At 38.4% G+C, this 16,771-nt stretch overlaps 1 protein-coding gene across 1 annotated transcript in view; it reads right to left on the reverse strand.

Moving 5' to 3' along the window:
• The window catches only part of PALMD (palmdelphin), a 52,282-nt gene that overhangs the window by 8,589 nt on the left and 26,922 nt on the right, over positions 1 to 16,771 (reverse strand). The window contains exons 4-6 of the mRNA XM_045980464.1: positions 783 to 897; positions 614 to 647; positions 383 to 496 (exon numbers count right to left, since the gene is read on the reverse strand). Coding sequence (XP_045836420.1) covers positions 383 to 496; positions 614 to 647; positions 783 to 897 — 263 coding nt within the window. The remainder of the gene's footprint in view (positions 1 to 382; positions 497 to 613; positions 648 to 782; positions 898 to 16,771) is intronic.

Consider the following 16,771-nt stretch of genomic DNA (forward strand, 5'->3'; position numbering starts at 1 on the left):
AATCATATCTAAAGTTGATATCTAAAGCTGATATCTAAAAATATCTAAAGGTGATATTTTTATTTTCATAAAGGATCTTAGTAATCCAAGAGAGTGTCTACTAGATGGAGTACTTGGGGAGAGAGATTTTTGAGCAGGGGAACTTTGCTTTTAAGAATTTATCTCTTTCAAATCTTGACCTTCTTTGTCTCTACCTAGTTTTCATAAATACTGTAACCCCTTTTTATCCCTACTAATGCAAGTGACTCAGATACCTCTTGGAACTTTGTAAAATGGACCATTGCTTCACCTGAAGCATCAGATGTCTTAGCAAGTTGCTAATATCTGACATTGTAAAATCTGAATTTGAGAACCTGTGTTTGGATACAGATTTTTCATATACCTTTTCTGTTTTGTTCATCATCTTCTATTCCTTCGTTTCTTTCCTTCCTTAATCTGGAAGGCACGTAGGATTTTGGAAGGTCAGGGATATTAGCATAGATGTCTTCAATTGACTCTGTAAAATTAATATTAATTCAAAATACATTTAGGATATATAATAGCGAGAAACATTTCTGTGAGTTTATTTAAAAATGTCATAGTTAGCCATAGGATAGAATGCTTGAAAACATACCTTCTGATGTTTCTTCCTTTTCCAACTTCACAGACTATGAGAAAAAAGAATCCTCCGTGATTAATACAGTTTAAAACATAAATTCTAAATGTGGATATAGTTTAAAGAATTATATACTATTTGTGGACTCATTCTCGGAGGAGCTCATAGTTTAAATGTTAATGCTCACCTTTATTATGTCTTCTGTTGTCCTCTCAACTGATTTTAGTTTCTTTAAAATTGCCTCTTCATTGGTTGAGATTTGGAGCTCAGCCTTTTCAAGATCTTGGATTTCTTTCTCAAGTCTGACAACAGAAGGATATGCTTTTCATTGATTAAGGCAGTACAAGTGCAGAGTTCCCAAATATATTTTCTCCATATATACACTTTCCTTGGAATACTGCATGTAAATATCTGGGTACTTTTTAAGAACACAGCATCACACCAACCACCACATTTAGTACATATAAGGGACATAACACCTGACTTTTATGTAACAATTTTTAATTCAAGTTAAAACAAAAATTTTTTCTGACAAAGGGAATTCTTAGGTAAAGTATTTAAACCTTGCCTCATTTTCTTTATTGCAATTACTAATGTTATGTCCAAATAATTAGAGAAATTTCTTTTATAAGGAGACTTAAGTTTAAAGTTGAACCAAAAGGAATGGTTCATTGGTAGTTACTATGTAGCTCACCAATTTTTCTTACCTAAGTCTCCATATAAATTATTTGGAGAATTTTCTAACCAATCAACACTTTATAAGACTATAATGTTTAGAATTAATTTAATAATCAAAATTATCACTTCAAAACCCTGCATATCCTATCACTGAAAATGACATCTCCTTCTAATTTTACAGTTTCCTAAGAATTGTGCCATATTATAATGAGTAGGGTAGAGAGATGAGAAATGGACAAAACCTAGGGTAGTGGCCCCAGTTGCTGCTGTTTATAGAGCCTACATTTTCTGGAGAAAAAAAAAAGGCACACATGGTCTGATGAAATGTAAGGGAACTTATAAGGACAAAGAAACAGACGTTTGAAATTGGACTGTCGCAAACATTCTGAGCTGGAATCTCAACCAGAGTGCAGCTGCATATCTGATTCAAGTTAACACCGGGGTGTGTTATCAAGAATTCTGTCCTGTATAAAAACATACAGGCACTGGCACTCATGAAGTTGGTAAAGCTGACCCTTGGCTACCACGACATATGCATAATTTCTCAGCCAAATGCCCTAAACTCCAATGTCAGCTGCCTCTGGGGATGGCTGATTAGGTAGAGCAACTAGTCCAGGAGGTGAGAGCCATGGGTATTCGCATCTGATATGATAATTGTCAGTTTTCTTGACTTCCTTCTTTAAGATGATTATGGATCTGGGAGTTCAAAAATCTTGTGCTGTTGTCACATCAATAACAGATGAAGATATGGTCTGCTTGACGATTCTCCTACTCATTGCTTGAGTTTCAAAATTCTGACTTTCCTGCAGCCTCTGGCCATTGGTGGTTGGCTATTTGTAACTAAGGAAGATTTCTCATATATCATAGAACTCCCCGTAAAATGTAGTACTTTTGTTTTCTTAGAAGTTACTGAGGTGTGATTGTTATCCTATAGATCAATGGAACAGAACAGAGAACTCAGAAATGGACTCTCAACTTCATGGTCAACTGATCTTCAACAAAGCAGGAAAGAATATCTAATGGAAAAAATTCTCTTCAATGATATTGGAAAAATTGGACAGCCACATGTAAAAGAATGAAACTGGGCCATTTTCTTACATCATACACAAAGATAAACTTAAAATGGATGAAAGACCTAATATGAGACAGGAATCCATCAAAATCCTAGAGGAGAACACAGGCAGCAACATCTATGACCTCGGCTGTAGCAACTTCTTGCTAGACATATCTCCAAAGGAAGAGAAACAGAAGCAAAATGAACTATTGGAACTCCATCAAGATAAAAAGCTTTTGCAGAGCAAAGGAAATAGTTGACAAAAACAAAAGACAACTTACTGAATGGGAGAAGATATTTGCAGATGTCTTATCAGATAAAGGGCGAGTATCTAAGATCTATAAAGAACTTATCAAACTCAGCACCCAAAACCCAAATAATCTAGTCAAGAAATGGGCAGAAGACATGAACAGACATTTCACCAAAGAAGATACAAAATGACCAGCAGACACAAGAAAAAAATCTCAACATCACTTAGCACCAGGGAAATACAAATCAAAACCACAGTGAGATACCACTTCAATCTTGTCAGAATGGCTAAAATTAACAAGTCAGGAAGCAACAAATGTTGGTGAGGATGCAGAGAAAGGGGAACCCTCCTGTACTATTTGTGGGAATGCAAGCTGGTGCAGCCACTCTAGAAAACAGGATGGAGTTTCCTAAAGAAATTAAAAATAGAGCCACCCTATGACCCAGCAATTGCACTATTAGGTATTTACACTAGAGATACAAACATAGTGATCTGAAGGGGCACCTGCACCCCAGTGTTTATAGGAGCAATGTCTACAATAGCCAAACTGTGGAAAGAGCCCAGATTTCCACTGACGGATGGATAAAGAAGATGTGGTATATTATATAAGGGAATATTACTCAGTCACCAAAAAAGATGAAATCTTACCATTTACATTAATGTGGATGGAACTGGAGGGTATTATGCTAAGTGAAATAAGTCAATCAGAGAAAGATAATTATCATATGGTTTCACTCCTACGTGGAATTTAAGAAACAAAGCAGAGGATCATAGGGGAAGGGGAGGAAAATAAAATAACATGAAGTCATAGAGGGAGAAAAACCATAAGAGACTCTTAACTATAGGAAACAAACTGAGGGTTGCAGGGATGGGGTAATTGCATGATAGGCATTAAGGAGGGCACATGATATAATGAACACTCGGTGTTATACGCAATGGATGATGATATCTGAACTCTATATTAGAAACTAATGATACACTATATATTAACTGATTGAATTTAAATAAATTTTTATAAAAAAAATCTATCTCCATCCATGGTAGCACGTCTGTCCATCAGTAGAGTTGTGGGCATGCATGTTGGTTGGGAGAATGGAAAGGTCTATACTGAAAGTGATAGATCTGGATTTTTCTGTTTCTGCTCTTCACCACTTTTTTAAAAAAAATATTTTATTTATTTACTTATTTGACAGACAGATATTACAAATAGGCAGAGAGGCAGGTAGAGAGAGAGGAGGAAGCAGGCTCCCTGCCAAGCAGAGAGCCCGATGTGGGGCTCGATCCCAGGATCCTGGGATCATGACCTGAGCCGAAGGCAGAGGCTTTAACCCACTGAGCCACTCAGGCACCCTTTGCTCTTCACCACTTTTGAGAACCATATCCTTTAACCTCCCTGAAACTTGGTTTTGTAACATATACAATGAGAATATGGTATCTGCCTTACTTTATACAGAAATTTGGTGAAGCTAAGAAGAGGTGAGGTATATGATTGATGTCAGATGTTAAGTGTTATTATGATGTAATTATTAAAGGTTTTCTGCCATATGCTGTGTTTCTTTCTCCTCCTACATCTTGTCTCACAGGGTCCTTTACCCAATAGCATGTTTGAGACAGTCTAATGAGGAGCCTTTGAGTAGAAAATGAGGCTGTTCAAATCATTGCTGCAAGTAGCTCTTGGACTGCAAGATTCACCTGTGGAACCAGTGGACCAGGGTTTAAATACTGGTTCATCTTCCAGCTTACTCTGTGACCCTAGACAAGTCAGCAGACCTTGCTAAGCCTCATTATATTCATTCATTCATTCATTCAAAAATATTTGTTCAGCATCTATTTTGTCAACTAAAATTAATTAACAATTAATTAGGCCAGGACTAAATTTTGTCCTGGACCCAGTTTTAATAATTAATTTCAATTAATTAATTAATTATGTCAATGGTGACATGAGAAAACAGCTAAATATAAAAGTCAGGAGCTCAGAGAAGTCTGGGTTTGATTATAAATTTGGGAGTTAGTGGGGCACCTGGGTGGCTCAATCTGTGAAGTGTCTGCCTTCTGCTCAGATCATGATCCTAGGATCCTGGGATTGAGCCCCACATGGCGCTTTCTGCTCAGTGGGGAGTGCGCTTCTCCCTCTTCCTCCACCTCTGGCCCCCTACTCATGCTTGCTCTCTCAAATAAATAAAATCTTAAAGGAAATAAATCTGGGAGTTGGTGTTTATGACTATAGGAATGGATAAGATTTCCTAGAAAGTCAGGGTTACCAAGAACTGAATCTTGGAGCGATTAAGCATTTAGAGATCTGGGCAATATTACTAGTTCACAGGGTATAATAAAAAATAAAAGAAATAGCAAGTATTCAGCAAATGCTAGTTTCTTCCTGTTTCTGCCCCTTTCCATAGGTGGAGCACAGAGACAGATTCTGGATCTGTTTGGCCAATTACATCTCAGGGACTTAGAAAGACACTGGTATTTGTAGTTGTTTTCCACTGTAGAGAGGCCCATGGGTAATGTCAAGAGATGTGATTTTCATGGATGTCTTTAGACTAATAAGGTTGGAGTATGACGTTGAAAGCCTGCTAACCTCATCAAAGTATCTGCTAATGAATGTTTTTGAAGGTTTTCAAGTCACAGGGTGAAAGACGCACTAATATGAAGTTGCAGTCAGATGACACGTCTGTTTATGAAAACCGAACAGAAACAAAAAAACACCCTCTTTCTGTTCTTTATCATTTAATCACAGCCAACTGTCAGTTAAATAGTATAATAAGGAAGCTTCTCGGTGCTAATTACTTAGAATCACAAACCTCTACAGGAAATGCTTACTGAGAGAGAGCATTTCCTAAAATTCTCCCTTCAACGCAAAACTCTATATCCCATTTTTATATGTCGATTTGTTACTTCTGTGCATTATTTGTGGACAAAATAAATAACATCCAAATATAAATATTAGAGATTTGTTCCTCCAGAAAAGCTTTCTGACAGCTCACCATGCCAGTGGAAGTGATGAGAAACCCAGAAAAGAGTAACAGAGCAGGTACCTGGCTGCTGCTGGCCTCCCTCTCCCAGGGAAGGCACTATAGTAGTCTGGCAGGGAAAGAAGAGGAGATCTAAGGAGCTTCACACTAGAAAATGCACCAAGTTTCTGAGGATTGCCTGTTCTTAAAGAACATAAAACAAAAATTGCAGGGGGCCTGGGTGGTTCAGTTGGTTAAGCGTCTGCCTTTGGCTCAGGTCATGATCCCAGGGTTCCTGGGATCAGGAGCCTACTTCTCCCTCTGCCTGATGCTCCCCCCGATTGTGCTCTCTTTCGCTCTCTGACAAATAAGTAAAATCCTAATAAAACCTCCCAAAACGAAACAACCCCCCCCCACAAAAATTGCAGCTGGTACGTAGACACTATTTTTGTGTATATAGCACGGTGGGTCTCGACTAACAGCAATCTCCCCACCAAGGACATCTGCCAATGCCGGAGACATGCTGGTTTTCATAACTTGAAGACTTGCTACTGGCACCTGGTCGGCGGATACCAGCGACCCTGCTAAACATCCTAGGAGGCACAGAACTGTCCTTCATGACAAAGACTTCTCTGGTCCAAAGTGTCAATGGTGCTGAGGTTGAGAGAGCCTTGACAGGTGCTGGTAGGTGCTTGATACATGTTTCATAAGGGATTTTTAAAATATCCATTTCTCTGATATTTTTACTTTCTTGCCATTATTTCTCTTTTCCATATAGCTATAATATGGGATCCAAACTAGTATTTGTTGAATAGAATTTAATCAGACTTATTTTCATTTAAAATTACCGTTTGGGTTCATTTTCTTTTCAAATTTCTCTGTATCTATATCTATTTATGCATTTATTGATTTTCTTCTGGCTCAGTGACCATTCATAGTGAAGAGGATATTCAACCTTGACTTAAAGCTCAAAAAGAATTTGGGGCTTAAATAAGGGACTTATATCCTTTTCCAAAAGTTTTGGGTAGAGACAAAAATTTAGCAAGTATAAATGAAGCACTGGGGAAATCTGTGTGTGTATATATATCTGTGCATGTGTGTATATATATGTGTTTGTAAACTCATATTACACACATACAAAAACAAACATATGTGTGTATATATGAGGTTTTAGTTTGATATATAAAAATATAAATTTATATATATGTAAAACTCTTTTGTACATGGAAAGCTTTTGGGGAGGTCACTAGGGGATAATTTTCTAACCTTCACCTGCTTATCTCTCAGCAGGTGGGTTAGAATTTCCATAAGTGCCACCATGCCCGTCTTTAAAAGGTATTACCTTTCTGAATGGGAATTGAGCTCCCAGAAATGCTGATTCAGTTTGACGAGAAACAGGCAGGTGGAGAAAGAGAAATATCCTTCTTTGTACCTCCTGGGCTGTTAGGCGGGGCCTGATGGATGAGTTAGCACCTCTCATGATTTCTGAGAGATGGTGGGCAGGCATCATGTGCCAATTTAGATAAGCAGAGTACATGGAAAAGGATTTGTAATGCTATCCATTATTGGAATCTTTCTTCTCCTTGTCCATTTGCTGGGAAAAAATAGGGTTATTTTCAAGAGCTCCCTAGGTGAAAGCAGGTAGCTTTCATTTCGTGCACTGTTCTAGTAATAACCTCCCTTAATCATCACAAAATAATGTCCCCAATCCAATTTCAACATGTAATTTTTTGTCTTAGAAAAAGGACAACGCATAAATGCTGGATGCATCAAGAAGGGGTTATTTCAGAAGGCAATTTTTCTGCTGCTAAGTGTCCATTTATCTCTTTCAGTTTGGGGGGGAGTTAACAAGGACTAAGAACCTAATGAAGTTTGCCACTGGGGCCCAAAAGGCCAGAACTCGGAAGAGTTACATCCTACCTTCCATCATTTTATTTGCTAGTAATTATAACAACCTCTAAAATGTACTGAGTACCTACACTGTATCAGGCATTGTCCTAATTAGTCCTCCCAACAACCCCCGGGAGCACCATTATTAGTTCCACTTGACAGATGAGCAAGCAGGGCACCTAGACAGGCAACTGGCCCAGAGGCTTACAGGTGGCTTGTGGCAGCGCAGAATTGGAAATCAAATCTCCTCTGACAGTCTGAGCTTTTAACTTTCTAATTAACCACTATGGGAACAAAACTTTAAAAAGTGGATTCTTGTGAACTTAGATGCAACATTCACTTTGCAAAGCAGTGTGAAAAGATTTCTTATTTCCTTTCATAATAAAGAGAGAGAAGATTGACATCCGAGCTGGGGTCCACCCACATGTAAAAGTGTTGACTCATTACATATAAAGATAATATTTCTGTCCTGCCCTTCATTAGGGTCGCTGTGTTATACTAGGAATTTTTCTGCTTAGTGGACAGTCAGAACAGGATTAAAGTCAAGACTTTGTCTCCTTCCTTCTTCCTTCCTTCCTTCTTTCCTTTCTTCCTTCCTTCTCTATCCTTTTTTTTCTTCTCTTTTTTTGGCTGCTTGAGTTTGGATTTTGGTAGAAGTTCTTAGAATAGTCTCTTTCAGAGTCTGAGGTTTCACTCAGCTGTAGACATTTTATAGAGAGCCTTTCTTTTTTCGGGCACAAAACTGTTGTTCAAAGTCATAGGTCTTAAATAAAAGCTGGTTGATGTAATTTGATGACAAAGCTGCAGGTAATCACTGATGTTATATTTGAAATTAAGTTTATGACTGGCTTTAGCCAGATACTTTGAAAGGACTGATGGCCTGTTTGCTTTTTGGGGGCCCATGCTGTCTTATTAAAAGCAAGTACTGCACCCAAAGAGTACCCCATGATCACTTCTCTGGGATGGTGTGAATCAGCAGGACTTCATCCAGGTTGTGCTACCGCTGTTATACCTCTGAAACCAGTTGATGGATGTGCTAGGAACACCTCACCAGCCCCAACCCAAGCCAGACAAAGAAGGATCCAGTTTCTTTTGGGACTCACAGGCTCTCAGAATGTGTTTGCTTCCAGCAGATGTTGAAAGCATCCTGCAGTGGCGAGCAGTTGTAATCTTTGACTCTTCCCTTGGGCTGCAAATTCTCTTTCCTTTCTTTCCCACAGAATCTTGGGATAACAGGAGATGGCTGGTGGCTTACCTACATTTGTGATTATTTTGTGGGAAGGTCTACCTTTTTGTTTTCACTTCTACACATGGAAACAAGAAAGTGAACCCAAAGTTAACCAAATCTAACACACTTGGCTTACTTACTCAGCCCAACCAAGTTTCGGTTTTCTTATTTAGTGAATCTTATTTAGTGACTCACAATTTCTTATTTAGTGAATTCACAAAAGGTTGTCTTTGGGAGGTGGATGGAATCATGTTTATAAGTCCCTAGCACAGGGTGCAACATGGAAGAATTAGCTGGTAATGTAGTAGTTAGCCCTTTCTCTTCCTACTCTGCTGGGGAGAGGAGGACCATCTAGGACAACTCCAATAAAAAAAGAAAACCTACCAGGTCCATTTGGGTATTTGATCTTCAACTTTAATATCAATTATTTTGGAGCAAGTGTGGATTTACTATAGCTTTAGGGACACATCTGTCTTTAAAAATACAGTTCTAGACAGAAAACCAAAATAACACTCCAGCATTATTAGAATTTTCATAATATTTATGGGGATGGTGTCTATTTAACAAATGTTATCTATTTTATAAATGAGATAATAGGTCAGTCTGTTTTGACAACCTGCTAATCCCCCCTCACCCCAATCCATTTCTCCTGTTCTTTTTAGTAATAGAACACCTTGAGTTTTATGTCTCTCCCCAGCTAGCCTGCCTTTCCTGGTCTCTTTTGCATTTAAATGGTGCCATGTGACTAAATTCTAGCTAATAGGATATTAGCAGAAGTGGCCTTTGCAATTTTCAGGTCTTATCTTTAAAATAGAACTGTTTGCCCTCCATTTATACTCTCCTTCCTACAATGGAATGTGAACATGGTGACGGTGAGCTGTCTTTGGCCATCCAATCACGGGCATTGCTTAGGAAGCAAAACAAGGGGACAGAAAGAAACAAGTTCTCTCTATCATTTATCATCTCATAGGACATTGCTTCTCCTCTTCCCTTGCTAAAATTATTATGGGTGTGAGAGAAATGAACTTTTTAGTCTTGTTTAAGCCATTGCTTTTATGGAATCTTTTTCAGCATCAAAACCAGTATACTAAATATTGCATTGCCTTATGGGGATGAATCTTTGAGTCACCACTTGGATGAGATTTTTCCATATTTTTTCTTTGATTTGCAAAATTACTCATTAGTACCTTGCATTTCTGGTAGTTAGCCAGTAAAAATAGAAAAATAAATCAGCTTTGTGCATAGTGGTTAAGGAATTTATAAGTTTCTAGATGATCTATCAAATCTGACATGGTTTATATGGACTATAGCTGGTTATTATTGAATGGCTAAGGTTTACAATGAAAAAAGAAAGACCTTTTTACTTATTTTTATTTTTTATTTATTTTTATTTTATTTATTTATTTATTTTTTTCCTTTTTACTTATTTTTTAACCATAACTCAGTTAAATGTATAGCTTTGGAATCGTGACAGGTACTATTGAGTGTATGTAGACGATGACTTGAACCTGGTAATCTTGATTGCAGTGTGTTGGTCATATGTAATGGACAAATAAGTGATTACTAATGGATCAGGGGTTAAAGATATTTTATCTTGATAGATAGTTTGCTTCATGGTATTATAAAACTATATTTTCTCATAAAATTGAGAACATGTAGTCTAGTAGAAGGTGTGCTTCTTTGTTTTATTTTAAAAACCTAGGGGTCTGGTAAATTTCATCGGACAATTAACACACTGTTTAAAAGTACTTACTACATGTCAGGCACATTTTATTCACCATACTGAAATAAAAGTATATCAAAAAAGATGAAGAATACTTCTCTGCACAAGCATAGGACAAGAATTGCCTTATAATCAGCCTTTGCCAAAGGGCATGGGTCTAATAAGGAAGAGCTAACCCACCAGTGCAAACAATCACATGCTATGGGTAAGCATGCCAGAGAATTAAAGGGCATTTGGCGTACGACACTCAGTTTGCTCTGAGCCTGATCTGTTGCCTCTAATCCCAAGCATTTAAGAACAGGAGGAGCACTACAACACAGCAACTTCAAGATAACAAGAGGCAGAGAGCTAGCCCAGCAGTGACACTGAAAAAGTATCAGCCTGCTCTGATAATTGCGAAGAGAGCAGATGTTTAGAAAAGCTGAATAATTTATAGTTACATGCGAGCAGCTTTTGCATGGGTGAATCTCATCTCCCAATATAACTTGGTAAATATTAATAATTATCTCATGGGCAGATGATACTGATTTGAAACTGCCATGTAGGCAGGTAATGTTAGAAGATAATAATTCAGTAGAAAAGCAAATCCTCTTAATCAGAATCATATTTTGTAAATTAAGGGTTTCATTTGCCACGAAAAATAAGAAACCAAACTGGTTTTCAGGGGATCATCCACTTTCATGTGCAGGTTACAAACATAATTTTCAAATTAATGCAAATAAATTCACGCTCTGGAGGTTGGTGTGGTATGGCAGATTGGTTAGTTATGGGCTTCTTGAATGTTCCGGTAGGACAGAAACCGGATGTGTGGCTTTTAATTAGAGCCTGTAAAGAGCCTTGTTGTACGTGCGAAACACTTAATAAGAGTTAAATAATTTGAATAATAATTCAAATTGACCTCTACATAGGTGTAATGAGTTTCCCAAGTGACCTTCAAATACTGTTATCACCAGGTCATGGCAAGTTAGCTGCAAATAGGCTTATCCATGATTCGGGGAATCTTTCTTCTTAAAAAAAAAAAAGTTGTAGGAGAAAATATTTTTAGTGAATAAGCTACTTGTAACCATATTATGAAATGACAAAACATATCCAATGATGTATACAGCCACTGACTCTCTCTACTCAGAAATGATGACTGGCTTTGTGCCTTGCAACCCTTAGCCTTTGCCTCCCACAGTATTATAGAGCAGCCATGAATAATCGTTTTTGTTTTGCTTTTAGTATGAATTGTTCATATTTGATACCAAGAACAGGACTCTATTATTTGAAGACCAATAAATATAATTTCCAACCTTAATATAACATAGACTAACCAACAAGGATCAGTTTGCCGGGGGTGGTCTGAACGGACTAAACGACACTTGCTTCGTGGCAGACAAAAGATGCTTTCCAAGGGGTGTGGTGTGAGCTAATAAATTTAGCCAAGGGGCTGCAGCTGGGGTGGGGGACACTCTTGGGCCACGGGAGGTCTATGCCCTGTGGTAGCACATTATGCAAAAGGCTCTCTGCTTTTGAACATTCTTTATGACCATGACCTGAAGGATGGATCACTGAAACCAACTGTCCTCCCACTTTCTTCTTTGTTCATTTACTCCTTTCTTCCTTCTTGACTCATGTCAACATGGCCAAAGTTTTATGACATCCATACTAATGGTTTTAAATTTGTGTTTCGAGTTACTGAATGTTGCTTTGAATGAAACAATTAATGTAAAATCACTTTGAAAAGTTAAAAGATCTAAAGAGAGGTAGATGTAAATAATAGTTGCTTTGATGCACTTATGATTCTCAATCTCCTCTAGAAGATAAAGATGGGTTCAAAGTGGGGGCATCTCTATAGATGTTTATTGAACTGAATCGAGAACAAGCAGAGTGAGTCATGATGGAATGGGTCTGGAGTCAGAAAGATCTATGTGTGACTCATGGCTTGACTGTTACTAGGTTTACAGCTTTCTGTGTTTTAGTGTACTTATATGTGAAATAATGCCAATCAGACTTCCCCCAGAGAATTGTCACTCTCAGAAAATAACTTAGGACATAATATGTGCTTCATAAAGGGTAGCTGTTATTATTGAACTTCAGTGGAGTGGTATTATTTTAATCTACATTTTGGCCTACCGCAGTGGGGGAGTATTTATTCTATGTGAATTTAGCCCTTATTTCTACTAACCTAGGAATGAGACTGGCAGGTGTGAATAATGGAGAAGTCTAGGAGGTGGGGGATAAGGAAATAAAAGAGCATATGTAAGAGGGGAAGGGTGAGAAAGTGAGGTGATGGTGAGCCATCAACAGTGACCTCAAAAACCAGAGGTACGACTGTCATGTAATTCTGCCCTTGACTCAAAATAGTTGGGTCTTACTCTTCTTTATTTTTTAAAGATTTTCAAGGCTTTCCTTTTTGGTTGCTTAGTGTTTAAGTCATTGTGTAGTCTTTAGCTTGTCCCTTTCATAGTTGGTATTTTCAAGTCTGGCCATCCATTCAGCCAACCATCTATCCATCCATTCATCCATCCATCCATCATGCATACTTTCCCATTCATTATTAAATATGTAGTCACAGGTATTCCTACTATGTGCTAGGCATTGTACTAGGCTTTCTCTGGTGGGGGCTGGGGATAGATTTCTTCCTTTTTATTTTATTTTATTTTTTTGCTGGAAAGTTGATTTATTTGCTCTTTTTGTGAAATTAAAAAATCTCCTGAATTAAAAATTATCAGAATATCTGGGAAATTAAAAACACAACAGATGAACTCTTGCAAGCCTGATAAACCAATTACTCAAATATGGAGATTGAAAAACATGCTTGGAAATGATTTTGACTCATGTAATTGCTTCAGAATAATTTCTTAAGTGTTTCTAAGCAACAGCAAATTTAAGAAGAAGAAACAAATGCTAGGTCCTCTCTCTCTCTCTCGCTTCCTTCTTTCCCTTTCTCTTCTCTCTCACATTGTCACAGAAGAGCAGATTGTGTCCCTCTCTCCCACAATGTGATGTTAGCTATGGCTGGCTGGGTCAGAGCAAGAAGGCAGAAACGTTTAGAATGTGATTATTTTTCATGCAGCCTTCCTCGCTTTGTTGGATGAGCCCTCAGTTTCACTAAGCTACAGCTGGCCTACACAGGTAGATCCGAGCATCAGGTAGGGGTGCAATACGGATAGAAATCACGAGATGAACTTTGATAAACTATAACCAGCAACAAACTCATTTAACCTTTATATTTCTACATCAGTCCTTTGGGATCTGTTTTGAAATCGAATCTTGCCTGCACTTTTTTGAGTTAACTGGGTAGATTATTGTTTTATATGATAGTGAGCAGAATGCATTTCTTAATACTGCATCTCCATTTGTGGAGGAATTTCCCTTAACTTATGTGAGGGTGGTGGTAGCTGTAGTTATGGCCCATGCCTCAGATTTTCTCATGGCATACAGTCACAGAGAAATCCACTCCCTCATGCACCTTACTACTGTTAGCACCATATGGGTAGGCATTTCCTAACCATTTGGAGACAAATGAAAGCTCATTAAAGGAAGGCAGAGGGTCGGAAGGGTACTTTGGACTATGAAAAAAAAAATCCTTACTAGAGAACATTAATCATAAGTAGATAATCCTTCTCAAAGGGAAGGCAGTGCGTTTGCCTCATTCTCCTTGGCAGTTAACCTTTTGCATTTTATGCTTATGGCAATTCTGTCAGGCGCTCTTTGTGCTCCAATTAAAGTCAGAGGTCTTTGGACACAGTTCAAAAAGTAGCAAGTGTCTGGAGGGCAGCGTGATGCAAGGCATTTTGGCAGAGGGAGTCATGGAGAGCAGTTGGGCAGCTGTATAGGAAAGAGGAATCTAGAATGTGAACGACATGGCTCCTTTGGATACTTCTGAGGGTGCTTGGGGTGGGGGGGTCATTCTGGGTGTAGGCTATTGGATGGAGGAAAGCAACAGATGTGACAGAAGAGGATTTCTAAGCCAGCCAATGAATGTGTGCGCATGTTGTCTGGACCGAGGAGTCAGTGTTGAATTTGCACCTGTGCCTATAATCAGGAAGTAAATGGTTGACTGGTCACAGTAAGAACAGGGCTCATTTGGGAGGCAAACTGAAACTCTATTTAAGCAAAGTGATTCAGAAGGAGATGTTCAATACCATTTTCCTCCTTGGGAACATTTCTTCCTAAGGCATTAATCAGGGCACCAGGCGAAATACTCACTAATATTGTTCCAAATCTAAGAATGTGTCTCTGAGACAAAAACCATGGAAACCTACTTATTTTCTGAAATGTTGCCTCTCTGAAAGAAAAGATGAGAGGATGAATAAGCAGACATGCTTTACTTAAAGGTTAGGTGTGAGTCAGGGGATCTTTGAGTGTGTTCAATATGGCATCTGAATGTCTATATAAAATGTGTATATAAAATGATGCATGCAAGAGAGTGAAATCATAGCATGGATTGGAAAATGAAAAGTGCTGTAAAAGGGTAGCATTTACAAGATTGAACTAATGTGAAATGCGTCTGCAGGATCTGAGACATAATTTATTTTTATAATGAAGACTTAATTAAATTCTAAATACTGAGTCTTAATTTTTTAGTTACATGAGTCAAGATGAGTTAGGATCTACAAAAGTCATCTTTCTCACTTACTGAATGTTATCTACCTCATAAGGTGGTTGTGAGAATTCAAAGAACTAATCTATATGAAATGCTTAACGCAGTGCCTGGTCTGTAACACACACTCTGTAAAAATTAACTGCTGTCGTTAGCATTTCAGCCTTTAAGCCATAAAGAAAAACCATCAATTATGTCCGAATGGGAGGAATCCTTGTTGGGTGGGGATCTCAGTTTACTCAAAGAAAAAGATTCTTTGTACTGCCGTAAAGAAATAGAGGTTTTGGTCAAAAGACAAACATCTCCGTCCTACTTTTAATTATTTTGACTCCTAAAAAGGAATAGGATCTAATATTTTTTGAACACCTACCATGTGTCAGGCACTCTGGAAGCTGCTTGACTCACAGCGTCCTGTGAAGTTGCTCTCGTGGTCCCACTATTATTAATGAGGAAACTGAGGCCCAAAGAGGTGAAAGAACGTTTCCAGGCTTCTATGCCTTATGGTTGGCAGAACAGGGATTTGAAGGCCAAAGGCCACGCTCTTCCAGTTCATCTCACAAGACCGTGTAAGTAGGGGGAATGGAAACTCCAGAGGCTGACTGGCCCTGCTACAGACTCTGAGGTAATAGCAACGTTTCTATTTTGATGTTCCCATTAAAATCTTATCCTCTAGCTGAGAGGCCTGGCAGATGGCAAATGTCACCCTTGAGCAGTCACCCAAGTCAAGTGATAAACCACATTCAGGCTTTGGGCTGCTTTCCCTGCTTGGGGAAGGAGGATGGTTCAGCTCCCCGGTCTGTCCGTCGACTGGGTTGCTTCTTGGAGCTTACAGGAAAATGTACTTTATTTACCTGCTAAGAAAAGCTCCTGAGTCTCTGTGGGCAGTTGTTTTGGAGAAAGATTGACTTTAAAAACACGCACCTGATTGTTTAGCATCTTTAGAAAGATCTGAGAAGAAAATGTTCAGTTATCAGATAAAGTGGCTTTGACAACGTGATTTCTCTAATGCTGGGCGGCTGCGGAGGCTGCCTGATACAGACAAGGCACAGATACTTTGTGTCTCCCCGTGTTGCTTCAGAACATTCTGTTCCCTGCCCATTGTCAACCAGACAAACATGCCATCGTGGGTCACAGCGATGCATATTCTTTACTAACTCCTTGCAAATACGGCTTTTTAGGACCATTCCTTAAACAAAGCAATTTGCTATGAGGTGTTAGGGGTTTCAACATTTTGAGAATACTTCTTTAGTTCTATAGTGGGAGAACACAGAACCTGACTCGCTTTGAGGCCCAAGTTTACCCTTTAATGACTCTGTGACCTTCATTAATCCCCTTATCGTCTCTGAGCCTATTTCGACCTCTCTGCCATGGAGGCGTCACTGCTTTCTTTCTGGGATTGCTGTGAGAATTCAATGACATAATGTAAGTTCAAGTGCTTTGCAAATTGCATGAGGCCGTTTAAAAATGAACCATTTGTGTTATTATTATTTATATTTGGGGCTTAACATTGTCTGGTATTAATAAAGGAACCCTGATGGTTAATGACACCCTGAAGATTTAAAACAGGGTTGTAGTGAAGCCACAGGAACGAAAAGCCAGGCATAGGGAATCCAGTCAATAGTAGCATAATAACATTGTATGGTTGAACAGTGTTGACTATACTTATCATAGTGAGCATCATGTATTGTACAGGGCTGTTGAATCACAATGCTGTACACTTGAAACTAATATAATAATATATTCAATTATATTTAAATTCAAACAAAAAATAAAAAAAAGTAAAGTCTAATAAGTCATAGTGAGATGCCAGA

The sequence above is a fragment of the Meles meles genome, chromosome 1, assembly GCF_922984935.1.
Source record: "Meles meles chromosome 1, mMelMel3.1 paternal haplotype, whole genome shotgun sequence".
Lineage (NCBI taxonomy): Eukaryota > Metazoa > Chordata > Mammalia > Carnivora > Mustelidae > Meles > Meles meles.